At 47.0% G+C, this 20896-nt stretch overlaps 1 protein-coding gene across 1 annotated transcript in view; it reads left to right on the top strand.

Moving 5' to 3' along the window:
- The window catches only part of adamts18 (ADAM metallopeptidase with thrombospondin type 1 motif, 18), a 277450-nt gene that overhangs the window by 172923 nt on the left and 83631 nt on the right, over positions 1-20896 (top strand). Inside the window, exons 13-15 of the mRNA XM_038806242.1 lie at positions 6963-7135; positions 17937-18067; positions 19066-19189. Of these exons, the coding sequence (XP_038662170.1) occupies positions 6963-7135; positions 17937-18067; positions 19066-19189 (428 nt within the window). The remainder of the gene's footprint in view (positions 1-6962; positions 7136-17936; positions 18068-19065; positions 19190-20896) is intronic.

The following is a 20896-nucleotide window of genomic DNA, read 5'->3' as shown; positions in this document are numbered from 1 at the left end:
TGAGCAGAACCTCGCCACTGACCCCCGAAGGTGAATTTGATTTTCTCAAAGTATGAGCATTGGACTACATCAGCCAACTAAGCAGATGTGCTGGGCAGAATGGGAGGCCTCCAACCAAGCAATATTTGCCTCAGGGCTATCAGTGAGACAAAGGCGATAACATCGGCCTCTTCCCCAGACTGAATCACCGGCTAATCCAACACCCCAAATCTGGCCACCAGCGGTTTCGGGATCCAAATCCAAGTGAAGTAACTCTGACATAGTGCGGAAGAAGGAGGCCCAGAAACCTCTGAGTTTGGGACAGGACCTTTGGGTGTGGCTGGCCAGGCCAAAAGCACAGCGATCACATCTATCCAACAACATTTGGGAAAAACCCACTTAGTCTTACTATCAAGTGCGTCCTGTGACGCACCTAACACTGAATGAGGCTCAACCGGGTACATGAGGTTGTGGAGTTGACCCTGTGAAGGGCCTCTCTTCAAACCTCAGTAGTAAGTGGAGGGCTCAATTCACTCTCCCATTTAGCTCTCACCCCATTTAGGAAGGATCAGACAAGAGAATCTGGCCATGCAGGTCCAAAATAGACCCCTCGGCAGGATGAGCCAGAACAGAGTCCCCTTCGGCAAGGAAGAAGGCGGCGCCAAAGGAAAGGAAGGAAAAGCCGGACATGAGAAATAACGAACTTGCAAATGACGATAAAGGCTGGAGTTGGGTAGCTAAAATTTATCAGCTAACTCTGTAAAACTGGCAAAACTCCCCTCCATGAACAGTTCCCCAAAATGCTCCAGAATCGTCACTTTCCAAGATTTAAATCATAGAATCATCATAGAATCCCTAGAGTGCAGAAGGAAGCCATTTGGCCCATCACCGACCCTCTGAAAGAACCCCCTAACTAGCCCCCCCCTCCCACAACCCCACCTAACCTTTGGACACAAAGGGACAATTTAGAATTACATAGAATTACATAGAATTTACAGTGCAGAAGGAGGCCATTCGGCCCATCGAGTCTGCACCGGCTCTTGGAAAGAGCACCCTACCCAAGGTCAACACCTCCACCCTATCCCCATAACCCAGTAACCCCACCCAACACTAAGGGCAATTTTGGTCACTAATGGCAATTTATCATGGCCAATCCACCTAACCTGCACATCTTTGGACTGTGGAAGGAAACCGGAGCACCCGGAGGAAACCCACGCAAACACGGGGAGGATGTGCAGACTCCGCACAGACAGTGACCCAAGCCGGAATCGAACCCGGGACCCTGGAACTGTGAGGCAGCAGTGCTAACCACTGCGCCACCGCGTACTCATTGTTGGGTCCAAACCAGAAGGCAGGAAAAGGTCATTATTACATACGAATGGAGGCCAATTGAGCTTTTAAGGTACTCCAATGCGTTTTGTCGGTGTACCCTGAACTCCTTCGCCAAGATACTAGTGAGAGCCTCAACGGTTAGTGGAGTGGACGGAGAGGAAGAAGCCGAGTCTGTCATCTTACCTCCCGTTGAGCCTTGAGAGGCTTCCGACTCCGTCGATGGGTTTCTGCTCAAACCTATCTTGGCTTTGTTTTCTCTGGGCATCTCAGCAGAGAGAGAACTCTACCCCGTTAACTTTCAAGAGTTTCCAAGGAGTAGAATACTCTTGGCGCCAAGAACTAGGGCAAAAGGTGGAGTGGCACTCGGTGAATTGATCCTTCAGAGATCTAGCACAAGCATGATGGGTCGAATAGCCTCCTGTACTGTCACCATTCGATGATTTGTTTCACCGGATGTTAAGCGCGTTACTTAAGAAGGAAGCAAAGTCTCACCAGTATTCAGTTCACAGTAGGGTCGCTTGATTGCCAATTTACAGAGAATGAATGCCTCACCTGGAGGGCAGGAAGAATCTTTTAAGATCGTTTGTCTTGGCACCCGGTGAACATTCTATCTGTCAGCCAAACTCCAACTTGGAGTGGAGCTACCTCTTATTTGGGGTTCTTCAATTCAGAAGATCATCTTTAATCAGCAATGCTGAGCAAGGCTTCAAGACCTCTGCAAATATTGTTTGAAAGTAAAGTGATCTGACTGACAAAATATTTGCTCAGCAATAAATTTCCATCTCTCTCTCTGACGTTCTGGCTCTATCTCTCTCTCCTCTGTCTCTCCTCATAACCTCACTCTGCCTCTGTCTCTCTCGCTCTTCCACCTTCCTCTCTCTCTCCCCACCTCTCTCTCCCCCACCTCTCTCTCTCACCCACACCTCTCTCTCCCCCCTCCTCCCCCTCCCCCCACCTCTCTCTCCCCCACCTCTCTCTCTCACCCACACCTCTCTCTCCCCCTCCACCCCCACCTCTCTCTCTCCCCCACCTCTCTCTCTCACCCACGTCTTTCACTCTCTCTCACTTGCCTCTGGTGTCTCTCTTTACTTCTCTCTCAAACTGTTTGCGTGCGTTTCAATGTACCTCCATTTCTAAAACTTCTCTCTCTCTAGTGTGTGTGTTTTGTGTGTGTGTGTGTGTGCATTTTCTTGGCTCTGAAGGTGGGGAGGTAAACCAATTGAGGCATCGATGCATCGGGGGCAGCACAGTAGCATAGTGGTTAGCACAATGGCTTCACAGCGCCAGGGTCCCAGGTTTGTTTCCCGGCTTGAGTCACTGTCTGTGCGGAGTCTGCACATTCTCCCCGTGTCTGCGTGGGTTTCCTCCCGGTGCTGCGGTTTCCTCCCACAGTCCAAAGATGTGCAGGTTAGGTAGGTGGATTGGCAATGCTAAATCGCCCTTAGTGTCCAAAAAAGGTCAGGTAAGGTGACGTTACGGGGATAGGGTGGAAGTGTGGGGATGGGGTGGAGGTGTGGGCTTAGGTAGGTTGCTCTTTCCAAGGGCCGGTGCAGACTCGATGGTCCGAATGGCCTCCTTCTGCACTGTAAATTCTGTGACCTACCCTACTTGGGGATATATGGAGCCTGTACTCAGCTCCTGTCCAGGGCAAAAAGTCTACAATCCCCCGTAAATGTTGGGCCTGACCCTGAGAGTGGTATCACACTCAGGGTCACCAGCATGCTGGCAGAATGAACGATTCTACATGCCTGGATGATTTGAAGGTACCGGCGTATAAGCATGAGTGTGAAGGGTTAAGCTATTTCACAAGGATCATTCCCCCACAGAGCCAAGCACATTCAAACTAATCTGTTGCCAAGCAAAGCAGAGCAGGTTAATAAATATTGTCATCTACAACTCCAGCTAACCGGGTCTTGCTGCTACTGCTTGTTAAGGAATTGTCCATCAGACCTTGTAAAATGTTTCACATTTCATGCAAGTCGGAGAGACTGGTCAACAAGGCAGAAACCTGAGGAAAAGAGGAAATAATAATAAAGGTACTGATGTATATCTATTGACTCTCACATGCCGCAAGATGTCCCAAAATGATTTGAAGCTGACGAAACACACTGGAAGTGCGGTCACTGCTGCAGGAAATGGGGCAACCAGTTTGAACACAGCAAGATTCCACTAACAGCAAACTGATGCGTGGCCAGATTTTGCATTTCAGCAATGCTGGTGGCCTGACCAATGCTAGCCAGGAATCCGGGGAGAAATCCTCTGCTCTTCTTCAGAGAATGACATCCACCTGCGAGCACAAGCCTTCCTTGCTTAAAGGGCAGCACGGTAACACAAATGGATAGCACTGTGGCTTCACAGCGCCAGGGCCCCTGGTTCGATTCCCCACTAGGTCTGTGCGGAGTCTGCACATCCTCCCCGTGTGTGCGTGGGTTTCCTCCGGGTGCTCCGGTTTCCTCCCACAGTCCAAAGATGTGCGGGTTAGGTGGATTGGCCGTGATAAATTGCCCTTAGTGTCCAAAATTGCCCTTTGTGTTGGGTGGGGTTACTGGGTTATGGGGATAGGGTGGAGGTGTTAACCTTGGGTGGGGTGCTCTTTCCAAGAGCCGGTGCAGACTCGATGGGCCGAATGGCCTCCTTCTGCACTGTAAATTCTATGACATAACAAAAAGTCATGACATCCCAAAAAAGTATTTATTGGCTGTCAAACACTTTGCGATGTCTTAAAGCTGTGAAAGGGATCTTCCTAACATTGGTCAAGAGCGCTCTGAATTCTGCTTTTCTCTTGTTCCTGTTCTCCACTCATCCTCTCCATTTTGAGTTTACAAAATAAATAAATTTGGAGTACACAATTCTTTTTTTCCCCAATTATGGGGCAATTTAGCGTGGCCAACCACAGGGGCTGGTTTAGCTCACCAGGCTAAATTGCTGGCTTTTAAAGCAGACCAAGCAGGCCAGCAGCACGGTTCGATTCCCGTACCAGCCTCCCCGGACAGGCGCCGGAATGTGGCGACTAGGGGCTTTTCACAGTAACTTCATTGAAGCCTACTCGTGACAATAAGCGATTTTCATTTCATTTTCACCTACCCCGCATTTCTTTTCGGGCCGTGGGTGTGAGGCCCACGCAGATACGGGGAAAACGTGCAAACTCCGTGGTGGTGTTCATTTTGAGCTTTGAGCCCTGACCACGGAAGCCCATTTTCTGCCTTGGCTGAGATGAGTTAACACTGATGGGCCAAATGGCCTCCTTCTGCACTGTATGTTCTATGTTCTATGCACACGGCATCAATCAAACCTAGGATCTGCTGGTGAGCAACCCTTTCTGGGTCAGCAACCAGGAGGCGGATTTACTTAACAAATTCGATTCTTTCGGATGAAGTCTGCTCTTGCAGGAACGCTAGCTCAGAGCTGTCGTTTTTATGATCAGATTGCAAAACTGGAGAGAGATTGAGTACAATGGATTGCTTTGCTTGAGAATGAATGCATGAGCAGCAGCTGTATTTTTTGCTTTTCATATATTTATCATAAAGCGCTGATGAAAATGGGTGCCTGCACATATCACTGGATGACAATATGCTCAATCTCTCTCTTGTAGTTTTTCTGATGGTTAGTCCTTGTGCTTGAGCCAAGGTGGGAGGCTTTGGCTTCCTGCACAGCTGTATTTGGACAGCTGGAAGCCTGCCAACATTGTAACAATAAAATCTGTTTAGTCAACCTCAGGGAATGATTTAAGGTTTGCCCCTGGGGAGACTGGGTGATGTGTGAGAGAAGCTTTAATAAGTCACATATTTTGGGAATACTCATTTGTCAAGGAGAAAATCCAAGTGGATTATGTTATGAGAGCGACGTTTTCAGACCCCAAAATGTATCATGGAGTTCAACCAACCTCTCCCTTTAATGTATTGTTGCTTTTGAAGCACACAGCTTGGTCTCCAGGTGTGGTATTACAATTATGGACACATGGGTTTTTAAACACAAAACAATGTTTAGTCCATGAATTTATCTTAACCTTTTTACATAAACATTGGATCCCTTAACACCCCTTACTTCAAAGATAACCCCAAAAATAATACAACACTAAATAATCCCGCAAAATGTTCCTTCAAACCTCCAAAAGACTTAACACCTTTAAACCGAAACACATCAGGTTAAAGACATTACCATTATGAGTTTAAATCACCCAAATGATTCAGAGATATTCTTTCCTGGCAGAGATCACAGCAGATCCAGCTCACTGCAAACACAGACACACCCAAGCTCTTTTTCTCAAAACTGGCTTTCCCCTTTTAAACAGCTCACAGCAAACCAGCCAGGCACTTTTCAGCTGCTCTCTCAAACTGAAACCAAAAGCCCCAAAAAGCAGAAGTGAGCCCAACTCAGCTACCCCCACCCTCTGACATCACTTCAGTAATATGAGCTGCTGCATTTCCTAAAGGTACATTGCTTAAACATCCATTTCTTAAAGGTACTCTCACATGAAAATTCTGTAAGAAATCAACGTCTGCATTGTCAGATGCTCACAAATGTACTTAGATGTCACATTGGGAGGGCATTCTCCAACACCAAGCCATTTCTTATTCTTCTTACTCCTCTCCACACAGGGGAAAGTTGCCCGTGAATCAAGCTCCTGTCGAACATGTGCGTTTACTGCCATCAGCCAAAAAGAAAGGACTTGCATTTATATAGTGATGTACACAGCTTCAGAAAGTCTCCACAAGGAAGAACTTCTGAAATGCAGCTGGTGTTGTAATCATGGGGTCCCTCCAGTGCAGAAGCGAGCCATTCGGCCCATCGGATCTGCACCCATGCCCCAAAAGAGCACCCTTACCAAGGTCGACTACCCCCGCTCCACCCCCATAACCTGAGGTGCACATCCTTGGACACTGAGGGGCGATTTAGCATGACCAATCTGCCTAACCTGTGCGGTTTGTTGAGGAGAAATTTTATAGAGGTGTTCAAAATCATCAAGTGTTTCGATAGAGGAAATTAAGAATATTTGTCTCCAGTGGCAGAAACGTGGGGAACCAGAGGACACAGAATCAAGGTCAAAATCAAGGTAAAGGAACCAGTGGTTGCATGAAGAAAGAGTATTTTTATCGCGGAGCTCACTGCCTGAATGGGTGGTGGAAACAGATGCAACAGTATCATTTAAAATGGATTAAAGAAATAATTGAAGGAAAAAATCTTGCAGTGGTCTGGGGAAAGAGGGAATAACTGGGATTAGTAGGGTAACCCCACCATAATCATAGGCTTCTTCTGAGCTGCGTGGCTCTGTGATTCTATCAAGGTAGCCATTTTGCACTCAGCAAGATCGTACTAACAACAGTGTTGACAAGATGGGTCTGTTTTTAGTGATGTTGGGTGAGTAATAATTATTGGCAAAAGGTGCTGGGGAGAAATCGCCAGTCCTTCATTCATCTATGCCTGGATCATTTGTTCCATCAAAGAGGGCCATTGGGCAGAATGGCCTGGGACTGAGGGTGACACAGCCCAACAGGGTGGGATAGGGAATTGACATCGTTAAAGAAAACAACAAATTATATATTAACGGCTGTGGGTATTAAGCTCTCCTGTGTTTAATTAACCCTTTTTTTTAAAAACGCAGTCCAATTACTTCAGTTCCTCTCAGGCTTGTGTTCCTTTCTGTTCCATAGGCCTCAGTATGGTGGGAAGTTTTGCCACGGCTCCAATCGGATATATCAGATGTGCAACATTCAGGCATGCCAGCACAACCGCGTCCTGTTCCGAGCCCAGCAGTGTGCCGAGTACAACAGCAAACCCTTCAGGGGATGGTACTACAAGTGGAAGCCCTACACAAAGGTCAATGGTAAATATTTAAATGTAGAAGCTCGATGTTTTGGGAAAGGGGAAGAGAATGCAAGCGAATTCCAACCTTGTCCCCAATTTGGGGCATTATATAGAATTCCACTGCACTGAAGCAGCCCATTTGACCCAATGGATTGGTGTTGATGTGTGTGCTCCACATCGGCCTCCGCCAACTCTTTCCTCAACCTATCGTCATTGCCTTCTATTTGTTTTCCCCGTATGTACTTAGTTGGTTCTCCTTAATTGCACGCATCCTATTCAACTCAAGTTCCACATTCTCACCGCTTTCTGGGCAAAGATGTTTCTCCTGAATTCTTTTTGGTTTTAAGGTGAAAACCTTTTATTTATAGCCTCTGATTTTGGGCTCCCACTCAAAGAACAATGAAAAATACAGCACAGGAACAGGCCCTTTACCCCTCCAAGCCTGCGCCGATCACGTGTCCTATTCAGACCACCAGTCTGTATCCTTCAACTGGAAATGTTTTCTCTACATCTCCCTCACAGAGCTCTTCATGATTATAAAGATCCCTTTCACACCGCGTCCTCCACAGCTCCCCCCCCCCCTCCCAGCACTCCCACCCCGACCCTCAGCCTTCTCGATTCCTCTATTCTACAAACGAAGGTGCAGAAAATTGATTTACCAAAAGAACATAAGAGATGGAAGCAGGACACAGTGGCACAGTGGTTAGCACTGCTGTCTCACAGAGCCAGGGATCCGGGTTCGATTCCGGCCTCGGATGATTGTCTGTGCGGAGTTTGCGCGTTCTCTCCTTGTCTGCGTGGGTTTTCCCCTGGTGCTCCGGTTTCCTCCCACAGTCCAAAGATGTGCAAGTTAGGTGGATTGACCATGTTAAATTTGCCCCTTAGTGTCCCAAGGTAAGTTGGGGTGATAGGGATAGGGCGGGGAAGTGGGTCTGGGTGGAGTGATCTTTCGGAGGGTTGGTGCAGAACCGATCGGCTGACCGGCCTCCTTCTGCGCTGTAGGGATTCTATAATTCTACGACTTGACCACCTGGCCGATCGAGCCTGCTCCCCCATACAGTACGATCATGGGTAATCTTTGGCCTTGACGCCACTTTTCCACACAGTTTGCATATCCCTTAGTTTCCTGAGCAGACGAATATCTGTTTACCTCAGCATTCAATATTCTCAATGATGAAAGAATCCACAACTCTGGGGTAGAGAATTCCGACAGTTCACAATCCTCTGAGAGAAGAGATTTCTCCTCATCTCGGTTCAAAATGGTCAGCCTCCTAGCCTGGAGCTGTGTCCTTGTATTCTGGATTCCCCAGCCAGGAGAACCAATCTTTCAGTGTCTATCCTGCCAAGCACCCTCAGGGTATATTTCAATGGAACCAGCTTTAACTCTCCAGAGACGTAAGCGCAGTTTACTCAGGCCTTTTCATCCCAGGAACTTGTCTGGTGAACCTTTGCTTTGTTCCCCTCCAATGCAACTAAACCCTTCCTTAAATCTGGAGACTAAAACTGTGCAGAGTACTCCAGGGATGAGCTCACCCAATCCCTTTATTCTGTACTCCAACCCCTTTGCAGCAAAGCCCAACCTGCTGTTTGTCTTCCTAGTTACTTGCTTTACCTGCGTACCTCCTTGTACTAGTGCACCCAAGTCTTTCTGAATGTCAACATTAACAAGTTACACCCTTTTAAAAAAGAAATTCTGCTTCTCTGTTCTCATGACCAAAGTGATTAACCTCCCGTTCCCCCACATCATACTCCCATTTGCCATTTTGCTGCCCACTCAGTTAACCTGTTGATTTCTCTACATCCTCATTGTGTCCTCCTCACAGCTTGCATCTCCCTCCAACTTTGTACTGTCAGCAAACCTAGAAAGATTACTCTCTGCCTCTTTGTCTAAGTCATTAATATAGTTTGTAGAGTGCTGAGGCCCCAACCAGCCCAGATCCCTGTGGCATTCCACTATTATTAACCTGCCAACTGAAAATGTTCCCTTTATCCCTGGTCTTTGCTTCCGGTCCGTTAACCATTCCTCTACCCATGCTACTATATTCCCCAACTCCATGATGCCTTATCGTGCCTCGGAACCTTACCCAACATATATGCCTCTTCTTCTAATCTAATACCATCTTTAACTTCCTTTGTAAGCCACAGATGGATCATTCTTGCTGAGTTTGTGTTTTTCAATGGAATACATTTTTTGTTGCACAATTTGAATTAAATATTTTCCACTGTTTATTTCACACCACACCTTTTAGTCTGTTTAACCAATCAAGCTTCACCAGCTCTCCCCTCATAAGTATTTAATTTGCTTTGCTTATGATTGTGATTCTTCTTTGGGTTGGAGTATGCTGCTTTTAAACCTAATGTGGAATTGATGTGTATTATGATCACTCTTTACCCTTGGATCCTTTATTACAAGATTACTAATTACCCATGCCCCATTGCACTACAGTAGATCTAAAATAGCTATGATATGCTTCCACAACATATTATTCCAGGAAACTGCCACAAAAACATGCTACAAACTCAATTTTCAGATTACCTTTGCCAATTTAATTAGACCACTCTACAGGGTGTGAAGATTAAAGTCTCCTACATTTATTACATTATTTTGTTACAAGCTCCAATAATTTGTTGCTTAACACCCTGTCCAACTATGTAGCTACTGTTAGGGGACCATAAACTGCCTCCACTAGTGTTCTCTGCCTCTTGCGGTTCCTAATCTCATCCATCCATACTGATTCTACTTACTGATCTTCTGAGCCAAGATCCTTTCTCACTAATGTTTATTGTTTATTCTCAGGGTTACCCTTCCTATTCTTCCATTTATGTTCCATATGGATTGGGATTCAGATTGCCTGTGGTTAAATGTTTCAGCCACTTAGGTTTGTCCTCAAAGGTGTTCCTCATTTGATTTAATTTTCTGCTTTCAACCAATTGGAGCTATCACTGTTTATTCTGATCATTTCTGCCACTGAATTCAATGTTCTCAAAGTCCTGATTAGTGCACAGATGTCTGGCCGTTGAAAATGGACATAGATGAGGAGGCATTTTACCCAGTTGCTGTTTGTTTTAGGATTAATGTAAAGCACCTTCTTGTCTTCTCGCATACTGTAAAATGGGAATACGTGTCCCAGGCAGATGGCCAAACTAAGCATCTCCAGATAGGGTACCACACAGACATAAATACCCCATATCCTTGTCATAAGGTCCACTGAGGCACCCTAACTGATCTCAATGGAGGATTGAAGGTTAGAGATGGTTTTGGACTCGAGCAGGCAACACAGAGGGCGGGTTTCTCTGACCCCCAACCGGGTCGGAGGATCCCCGGGGGCCGGTGTGAATCCCGCTCCGCCGCTCCGACTCCGGCTGCCGTATTCTCTGGTGCCAGTTTTCGGGTGGGGGCGGGGATCACGCCACACCGTTGGCAGCGCCCCCCCCCCCTTGGCAATTCGATGGGCCAAGCGGACGTCGGTTTCTGGCCAGTCCTGCTGGCGTGGATTGGACATGGTCCCACACGGAGGGACGTGGCAGGTAAGTCGGCTGGTGCGGTTCTCGGGAGGGCGCGGTGGATCTGACTCCGGGGGAGGGGGGTGGGGGGGCACGGTGGCCTGGCCCGCAATCGGGGCCCACCGATCTGCGGGCGGGCCTGTGCCATGGGGGCACTCCTTCCTTCCGCGCCGGCCCCTGTAGGGCTCCACCATGGGTGGCACAGAGAAGACACCCCCCCCTGCGCATGCGCTAACTCGCGCAGTCCTTTTGGCACCGGCCTAGACCTCGGAAGTGCGGAGAATTCCGCAACTTCTGCTCGGCCCGACGCTGGAGTGGTTCACGCCGGTTTTTACGCCGGCTTCGGGCCAACGCGCCGTTTCGGAAGAATCCCACCGCATGGCGTTCTTAGTGCACACTCTTGACTCTGCCTTACAAAGTCATTGATTGAGGTCCCCAATCACAAGACTTGAGCATAAAATCTAGGCTGACACTTCAGTGAAGTATTGTTGGTGGGTTAGTACTAAAGGAGTGCTGCACTGTCAGGAGCAACAGGCCTGAGGGAGCACTGCACTCTCGGAAGTGCCACCTTTCTGCCCTGTGTCGTACCCAATGCTTAGCCCTCGGCTAACATCTTGAACACAGACTATGTGGCCATTGACACTGTGTTCTTTATGGGATACTGCTATGCAAAACTTGCCTGCTGCACTTCCTACACAACAGGGCGGCACAGTAGCACAGTTGTTAGCACTGAATCTTCACAGCGCCAGGGACCCGGGTTCAATCCTCCACACCTTCAGGGCCTTTGGCGCCACGCCAGCCGGGGCAGAAGGGACTCCGCTCTCCTACCCCCTTACCCCCCCCCCCCTTTCCAGGACCCCGGAGCCCGCCCACGCCGCCAGATCCCACCGGTAAGTGACCTAGTCTGATCCACGCCGGCGGGACCGGCAAAGAACCAGCGGGTCCTCGGCCCATCGCGGGCCGGAGAATCGCCGGGGGGGCCGTTGCGAGCGGCCGCCGACTGGTGTGGCGCGATTCCCGCCCCCGCCGAATCTCCGGTGCCGGAGAATTTGGTGGACGGCGGGGCCGGGGATGGTCCGAGAATCCCGCCCCATATTGCTTTTGGGATGGCCTGAAGTTGTGAAAGGCAAGTCTTTCTCATACACCACATTTTGATAATGTGGCAATACCCATTCAGAATATTGACATGGAACTTGCTGTGGCCTGATACCTATCACCAATGTCCATTCCTTGGCAGAATGTTCATCCTTGACAAGCAGAGAGCAGAAATAGGCATTATGCTATTGAGTTTGATTTTTTATGGGGGCCTGTTCAGTGTCAGTCCCTCGAAATGGAGAACAATTTTTATCTTGTTTTAAGTACTTAGCTGCCAACTTCACAGCTGAGCGAGTTAAATCCAAGGGGGAAACTTGGCACTTCACCTTCACTTCACCCGATGGGCCGAATGGCCTCCTTCTGCACTATAGGGATTCTATAAATAAGAACCTCCTTAATAATAACAGAAGGAAATGAGTTGACCATTCAACCCCTGGAACCTGTGCCGCCACTCGATGAAACCATGGTTGATCCTGAGATCTGCATCCAAACTCCATCCATACTAGGTTCTGACCAAAGGTTTCTCATTGACCTGAAGCATTAATCTGTTTCCCGTTCCCCAGGTGCCACCAGAACTGCTCGGTAATACCAGCATTTACTGTTTTTCTGATGAGCATGTTGAACTTGACACCAAGCAGAGATGTTGAGATGGACAGCATATGTCCATTTAAGGAGACAATAGATAAGCATACAAGGGAGAAAGGAATCGAATAATATGTTGATAGGGTGAGATGGAGAACGTGGGAGGGGTCTTGGTTTGAGCATTATCACTAGTATGGACCAATTGGACTGAATGTTCTCTTGTGCAGGTGTCCCCTGCGGTCATCTCCCTGCAAAACAGATATATCGCTTTGGATACTGTAGGGGGAGATGGCTCACCAGGGTAAAGCAGCCAGGTTCATAACACCGTGACTGGCTCTACTGTGCAGGAGGTCAGGAAGAAGAATGGCAGGGCTATAGTGATTGGAGACTTGATCGTAAGGGGAATAGACAGGCGGTTCTGCGGACGCAATCGAGACTCCAGGATGGTATGTTGCCTCCCTGGTGCAAGGGTCAAGGATGTCTCGGAGCGGCTGCAGGACATTCTGTGGGGGGGGGGGGGGGGGTGGGGGGTGAACAGCCAGCTTTTGTGGGGCATATAGTAACCAGCGATATAGGTAAAAAATCGGATGAGGTCCTACAAGCTGAATTCAGGAAGTTCGAGTTAAACTAAAAAGTAGGACCTCAAAGGTAGTAATCTCAGGATTGCTACCAGTGCCACAAGCTAGTCAGAGTAGGAATGTCAGGATAGATAGGATGAATGCGTGGCTCGAGAGATGGTGCAAGAGGGAGAGATTCAAATTCCTGGGCATTGGAGCCGGTTCTGGGAGAGATGGGACCAGTACAAACCGTACGGTCTGCACCTGGGCAGGGCTGGAACGATGTTGGGGAGGCTTTAAACTAATGTGGCAGGGGGATGGGAACCAATGCAGGAAGTGCGGATAGCGCTGAGGACTGTCAGAGGATACAGCAGGATTTAGATCGTTTGGAGACTTGGCCGGAGAGATGGCAGATGTAGATTAATCCGGAAAAATGTGAGGTAATGCATTTTGGATGGTCTAATGCAGGTAGGGAATATACAGTGAATGGTAGAACTCTAAAGAGTATTGAAAGTCAGAGAGATCTAGGTGTACAGGTCCACAGGTCACTGAAAGGGGCAACACATGTGGAGAAGGTAGTCAAGAAGGCATACGACATGCTTGCCTTCATTGGCCGGGGCATTGAGTACAAGAATTGGCAAGTCATGTTGCAGCTGTATGGAAAATTAGTTAGGCCACATTTGGAGTATAGTGTTCAATTCTGGTCGCCACACTACCAGAAGGATGTGGAGGATTTAGAGAGGGTGCAGAAGAAGATTTACCAGGAAGTTGCCTGGTATGGAGGGCATTAGCTATGAGGAGCGGTTGAATAAACTTGGTTTGTTCTCATTGGAACGACAGAGGTTGAGGGGCGAAATGATAGAGGTCTACAAAATTATGAGGGACATAGAAAGAGTGGATCATCAGAGGCTTTTCCCCAGGGTAGAGGGGTCAATTACTAGGGGGCATAGGTTTAAGGAGCGAGGGGCAAGGTTTAGAGTAGATGTACGAGGCAAGTTTTTTTTACACAGAGGGTAGTGGGTGCGTGGAACTCGCTGACGGAGGAGGTGGTGGAAGCAGGGACGATAGTGACATTTAAGGAGCATCTTGATAAATACATGAATAGGATGGGAATAGAGGGATACGGACCCAGGAAGTGTAGAAGATTGTAGTTTAGGCGGGCAGCATGGTCGGCACGGGCTTCGAGGGCCGAAGGGCCTGTTCCTGTGCTGTACGTTTCTATGTTCTTTGTTCTGAGTCGGAGGGTAGAAAAGCGGGGACAGAAACAAAAGGTAGTAAGGGGAAAAGTGTAAGGCAGAGAAGCCATAGTCAACAATAAAAAAGGGCGACAGTACAAGGTACAGTGACTGAGGGGAGCTCAGTGAATAGGCCCAATAATACTAAAATAAATTAAACGGGAAGTAAAATCATAAATGGAAAGCAAAGCAGCAGGTTGTTACGTGAAGATATGGGTTCAACGATAAGGAAAATTAAGAGAACAGTTAAAAGGAAAAATTACTCAGGAGAGATTACTGATCGAGGTGTTAAGATTCAAAACGGAGGTATAAAAGCCAACATAAGGGTACTTTACCTGAATGCTCGTAGTATTTGGAATAAGGTAAATGAGTTGATGGTGCAAATCATCGTGAATGATTATGATTTAGTGGCCATTACTGAAACATGGTTAAAGGATGGTCACGACTGGGAGTTAAATATCCGAGGGTATCAAACTATTCAGAAGGACAGACTGCATGGTAAGGGAGGTGGTGGCGCTCTGTTATTTAAGGATGACATCCGGGCAATAGTAAGGGATGACATCGGTGCTAAGGAGGATAAGGTTGAATCCATTTGGGTGGAAATCAGGAATAGTAAGGTGAAAAAGTCACTGATAGGAGTAGTCTATCGGCCACCAAATAGTAACATTATGGTGGGGCAGGCAATAAACAAAGAAATAACTGATGCGTGAAGAAATGGTATAGCAGTTATCACGGGGGATTTTAATCTACATGTCGATTGGTTTAACCAGGTCCGTCAAGGCAGTCTCGAGGAGGAGTTTATAGAATGTATCCGCGATAGTTTCCTAGAACAGTATGTAATGGAACCTACGAGGGAACAAGCGGTCCTAGATCTGGTCCTGTGTAATGAGACAGGATTGATTAGTGATCTCATAGTTAGGGATCCTCTCGGAAGGAATGATCGCAATATTGTGGAATTTAAAATACAGATGGAGGGTGAGAAGGTAAAATCAAACACTAGTGTTTTGCGCTTCAACAAAGAAGATTACAATGAGATGAGAGAAGAACTAGCTAAGGTAGACTGGGAGCAAAGACTTCATGGTCAAACAGTTGAGGAACAATGGAGAACCTTCCAAGCGATTTTTTTACAGTGGTCAGCAAAAGTTTATACCAACAAAAAGAAAGGACGGTTGAAAGAGGGAAAATCGACCGTTGATAAACAAGGAAATAAGGGAGAAAATAAAATTGAAGGAAAAAGCATACAAAGTGGCAAAGATTAGTGGGAGACTAGAGGATTGGGAAATCTTTAGGGGGCAACAGAAAGCTACGAAAAAAGCTATAAAGAAGAGCAAGATAGATTATGAGAGTAAACTTGCTCAGAATATAAAAACAGATAGTAAAAGTTTCTACAAATATATAAAATCAAAAAGAGTGGCTAAGGTAAATATTGGTCCTTTAGAGGATGAGAAGGGAGATTTAATAATGGGAGATGAGGAAATGGCTGAGGAACTGAACAGGTTTTTTGGGTCGGTCTTCACAGTAGAAGACACAAATAACATGCCAGTGACTGATGAAAATGAGGCTATGACAGGTGAGGACCTTACGATGATTGTTATCACTAAGGAGGTAGTGATGGGCAAGCTAATGGGGTTAAAGGTAGACAAGTCTCCTGGCCCTGATAGACTGCATCCCAGAGTACTAAAAGAGATGGCTAGGGAAATTGCAAATACACTAGTGATAATTTACCAAAATTCACAAGACTCTGGGGTGGTCCCGGCGGATTGGAAATTAGCAAATGTGACACCACTGTTTAAAAAAGGAGGTAGGCAGAAAGCGGGTAATTATAGGCCAGTTAGCTTAACCTCCGTAGTAGGGAAGATCCTGGAATCTATCATCAAAGAAGAAATAGCGAGGCATCTGGACGTAAATTGTCCCATTGGACAGACGCAGCATGGGCTCATAAAGGGCAGGTCGTGCCCAACTAACTTAGTGGAATTTTCTGAGGACATTACCAGTACAGTAGACAATGGGGAGCCAATGGATGTGGTATATCTGGATTTCCAGAAAGCTTTGACAAGGTGCCACACAAAAGGTTGCTGCATGAGATAAAGATGCATGTCGTTAAGGGTGAAGTAGTAGCATGGATAGAGGATTGGTTAATAAATAGAAAGCAGAGTGGGGATTAATGGGTGTTTCTCTGGTTGGCAATCAGTAGCTCAGGTGTCACTCAGGGATTAGTGTTGGGCCCACAATTGTTCACAATTTACTTAGATCATTTGGAGTTGGGGACCAAGTTCAATGTGTCCAGGTTTGCAGATGACACTAAGATGAGTAGTAAAGCAAAAAGTGCAGAGGATACTGGAAGTCTGAAGAGGGATTTGGATAGGTTTTGTGAATGGGCTAGGGTCTGGCAGATGGAATACAATGTTGACAAATGTGAGGTTATCCATTGTGGTAGGAATAACAGCAAAGGGGATTATTATCTAAATGATAAAATATTTTAAAATGCTGCTGTGCAGAGGGACCTGGGTGTTCCAGTGCATGAGTCGCAAAAAGTTGGTTTACAGGTGCAACAGGTGATTAAGAAGGCAAATTGAGTTTTGTCCTTCATTGCTAGGGGGATGGAGTTTCAGACTGGGGAGGTTATGCTGTAATTGTATAAGGTGTTATTGAGGCCACACCTGGAGTATTGTGTTCAGTTTTGGTCTCCTTACCTGAGAAAGGACGTACTGGCGCTGGAGGGTGTGCAGAGGAGATTCACTAGGTTAATCCCAGAGCTGAAGGGGTTGGATTACGAGGAGAGGTTGAGTAGACTGGGGCTGTACTCGTTGGAATTTAGAAGGATGAGGGGAGATCTTATAAAAACATATAAAATTATGAAGGGAATAGATAGGATAGATGCAGGCAGGTTGTTTCCACTGGCGGGTGAAAGCAGAACTAGGGGGCATAGCCTCAAAATAAGGGGAAGCAAATTCATCTTTCATTCACACTCCACAGTATAAATATTTCCCACTTTCTCTGACTTAGCTTTGACATCGGACAAAGGGCCATCTGGACTCGAAACCTTAGCTCGTTTCTCTCCCTACAGATGCTGCCAGACCTGCTGAGATTTTCCAGCATTTTCTCTTTTGTTTCAGATTCCAGCCTCCGCAGTAATTTGCTTTTATTGAAGCAGATTTAGGACTGAGCTTCTTCACCCAAAGGGTTGTGAATCTATGGAATTCCCTGCCCAGTGAATCAGTTGAGGCTCCTTCATTAGATGTTTTCAAGATAAAGATGGATAGGTTTTTTGAAGAATAAAGGAATAAAGAGTGATGTTGTTTGGGCGGTTAAGTGGAGCTGAGTCCACAAAAGATCTGCCATGATTTCATTAAATGGCAGAGCAGGCTCGAAGGGCCAGATGGCCTACTCCTGCTCCTAGTTCTTATGTTCTTTCTGTGTTGTAAATGCTTTGTAATACTGTGGAAATTGTAGCTGATGGAAAAGTGCACATTCCCAGAAGAGGAGGTTTCTGAAGCCTTCAAGCCAATAAAGCTTCTCTTCTTGATCAATCCTGGTGCCTGGGATTCCATCACTCGAGTACTTGCACTGACAGACTCTACCTTTTGTTTACTGCTGTTTAAAAATGTCTTATCAGAAATGCCTGCAGGATAAGCCTGTGGATCAAGCTGCCATGAAGTGCAGAGATTTAATGCATCTGTCTTGTGTCTCTTCCTGTCATTGCCTGATGAGATACAATCTGCAACACATAAATGCTGGTGCGAATTGACCCGGCTTTAGTTGTTGACGGTTATATATATATACAGCCTCTGCAGACCACCCTGTGGTATGTCGTTAAGTGACATGATCCCTTATTTTGTCTTTACAGATGAGGATGTTTGCAAGTTGTACTGCATAGCTGAAGATTTTGACTTCTTCTTTGCCATGTCCAACAAAGTGAAGGATGGAACTCGCTGCGTAGAGAATAAATTTGACGTTTGCATCGATGGTGTTTGTGAGGTAAAATATTTAGCTCTCTCTTGCACACATAGCGTGTTGTCTTTGATTTTCTTTGAGTTAGCTTTTCATCACTGTAATCACTTGAGTTGGTGGACGTGTGCTCCATTTGCTCTCACAGCGGAGTGTGGATAGATCCATCCCAGCTCAGTTTTTCAACCCCCCCCCCCCCCAACCTCACCCCTCCGACAACTGACCCTGGTCAAGGTCAACTGGCTCATCTCTTCAGGAATTTCTGACTGTAAATTCCAGTCAGGTTCGGGAGATTTAACTTTAGGAGCCCGAAATCTGAAAGTTCAACTCGCTGGGTTGTCGCTATTGACTTTCACATACAGTAGGAAAGGAAAAACAATTGACATTGCTGTTTCAGTGAATTCTGCCATGGTCTTGTGGAAGGTGAGAAGGCCTTCACTGCACAAATGGTCCTAATCTAGTCCAGTTGTCAAAAGGATGAGCAGATACATTAATAATCTTGGTCTCGTTGTGTTAACACAGAATATTTGCAGTCTGCTGAGGTGAAGGAAATGTTAACCTTATTGGATTATATCTTACTGTGACTTCCCTGCCAAGAGATCTACAAGAGACAGCAAGATCACCAGTCACTGTGTCACTTCCTGTGATGATGTACACTGTCTCATTAGCATTCTCACACAGTTAGAGTTAATCCCTTATACTACATCCCCCAACATCTCTGATTATTCCCCATTACACCACAAAACTTTCAGAGAGAGCATACCAACCAAGTTGTTTTTTTTCTCGGCTGTTGTTGTGCCTCGCCTCAAGAAACATTGCCAGAAGCCAAGAAATCATTTGGCTGCCTGAGCACCCTGTCAAGCATTGTCATGCAATGTGGGTGTTAAACAGACCGTGGGCAGGAACTCCCATAATTGCTGGTTCAGACAGCGATTAGCTGGGCCAGGCACAACAAAGAGGCCCTAGGCGCAATCCCAATCTATGCTAAGGTAGCTGATTGAAGCATAATTGGTGAACTGTTCCTTCAGGCAGTGGGATGCGACCGTGTACTGGGATCAAAGGCTGTCGTGGATGCTTGCGGAGTATGCAATGGAGACAATTCAACTTGCAAGTTCTTCAGAGGGCAGTACCATCAACAGCACAGGGCGAATGGCAAGTATATCAGAAACAAACAGTATTGGAGAAGTGTGCTGTACATTCTTCCCTCAGCTAATGTCATAGAGTCATTCAGGGCACAGAACCACTCTGGTTCCCTGCTGCACAATTCAGTCAGTCCCAATTCTTGGCTCAGTCCCCATGAAAATTGATTTCCTTCAACTTCCCATCCAGTTTTCCTTTGAAGTCATTGACTGTTTCTGCTTCCGCCACCATTATGGGAACCAAGTTCCCAGGTCACTACCACTCACGGTGTAAAAATGTTCTTCCTCAAATTTCCCTTGAAAATCCTACGTAAAATCTGAAATCCGTGCTCCCTTAGTCCTTGTACAGTCAGCTAATGAGAAGCATTTTTTCTTGCCTACTTTTTTTAAGTCTGTCCTAATCTTGTACACCTCCATCATAGCTCCCATCAATCTCCTTTGTTACAAAGAGGAAAGCTCCAGCCTTCCCAACCAATCCTTGGAATGAAAATTTCCCATTTCTGGAAGCATTCTGGTGAACCTCCTCTGAACCGTCTCCAGGGCCTTTGCACCCTTCCCTAAAAGTGTGACCACAATCGTAGGCAGCCCTTTCCAGAGCTTCATAAAGGTTCAAAATAACTTCCCAACCTTTGTTAAAGGCAAATTACTGTGGATGCTGGAATCTGAAACAAAAACAGGTAATACTGGACAATCTCAGCAGGTCTAACAGCATCTGTGAAGAGGGAAGGGAGCTAACGTTTCACGTCTGGGTGACTCTTTAACAAAGCTGCAGAGAACTGGAAATAGGGTCAGATTTCTCTTGTTGTGGGGGGAGCGTGGAGCGGTGGGGCTGGATAGGGGGCCAGCGATAGGCAGTAATTGACAAAGATGCTGTGGACAGAAAGACAAAGGGGATGTAAATGGGGGTTATTGATGATGTGGAGATGCCGGCGTTGGGCTGGGGTGAGCACAGTAAGAAATCTTACAACATCAGGTTAGAGTCCAACAGGTTTGTTTCAAATCACTAGCTTTCAGAGCACTGCTCCTTCCTCAGGTGAATGAAGAAGTAGGTTCCAGATACATATATATAGACAAAGTCAAAGATGCAAAACAATGCGTTGCCTTGCATCTATGCCTTGCTAATGCATTGTCTTGCATATTTGAATTTGTGGCATGGAGGGTGGCATGGGCCTGCGTTCGGTGGGCACCGATCGCGGGCAGCGGGTCCGATACCCGCGCACTATTTGTTCCTCCGCCTCCCCGCAGGATCAGTCCGCGGGGCGGCTGAGGGGCATGACGGCCTGCGCATGCGCGGGTTTGATGCATATGCGTGATGACGTCATCCGCGCATGCGCGGGTTGGAGCCGTCCAACCCGCGCATGCGCGGCTGACGTCATTGTGCGCGTCAGCCGCCGTGACGCTTGGCGCGTGGGTTTAGCGACGGTCGCCAAGCCCGCGATGCCGTTCTTCACGGGGCCGCGCTGCTAGCCCCGCCCGGGGGGGAGAATCGGGTCCCGGGAGGGGGCGCGGAGGCTGCCGTGAAACACGGCCAGTTTCATGGCAGCCTTTACGACTCGCCGCATTTGCGGAGAATCGCGCCCTAGCTTTTGGAGCACTGTTCCTTCCTCAGGTGAATGAAGAGGTATGTTCCAGTAACATATATATAGACAAATTCAAAGATGCCAGACAATGCTTAGAATGCAAGCATTTGCAGGTAATTGAGTCTTTACAGATCCAGAGA

This window comes from Scyliorhinus canicula, chromosome 9, assembly GCF_902713615.1.
Source record: "Scyliorhinus canicula chromosome 9, sScyCan1.1, whole genome shotgun sequence".
NCBI classification, from domain to species: Eukaryota; Metazoa; Chordata; class Chondrichthyes; order Carcharhiniformes; family Scyliorhinidae; genus Scyliorhinus; species Scyliorhinus canicula.
Note: the sequence above shows the minus strand (reverse complement) of the source record. Positions and strands in the feature narration are given on the sequence as shown.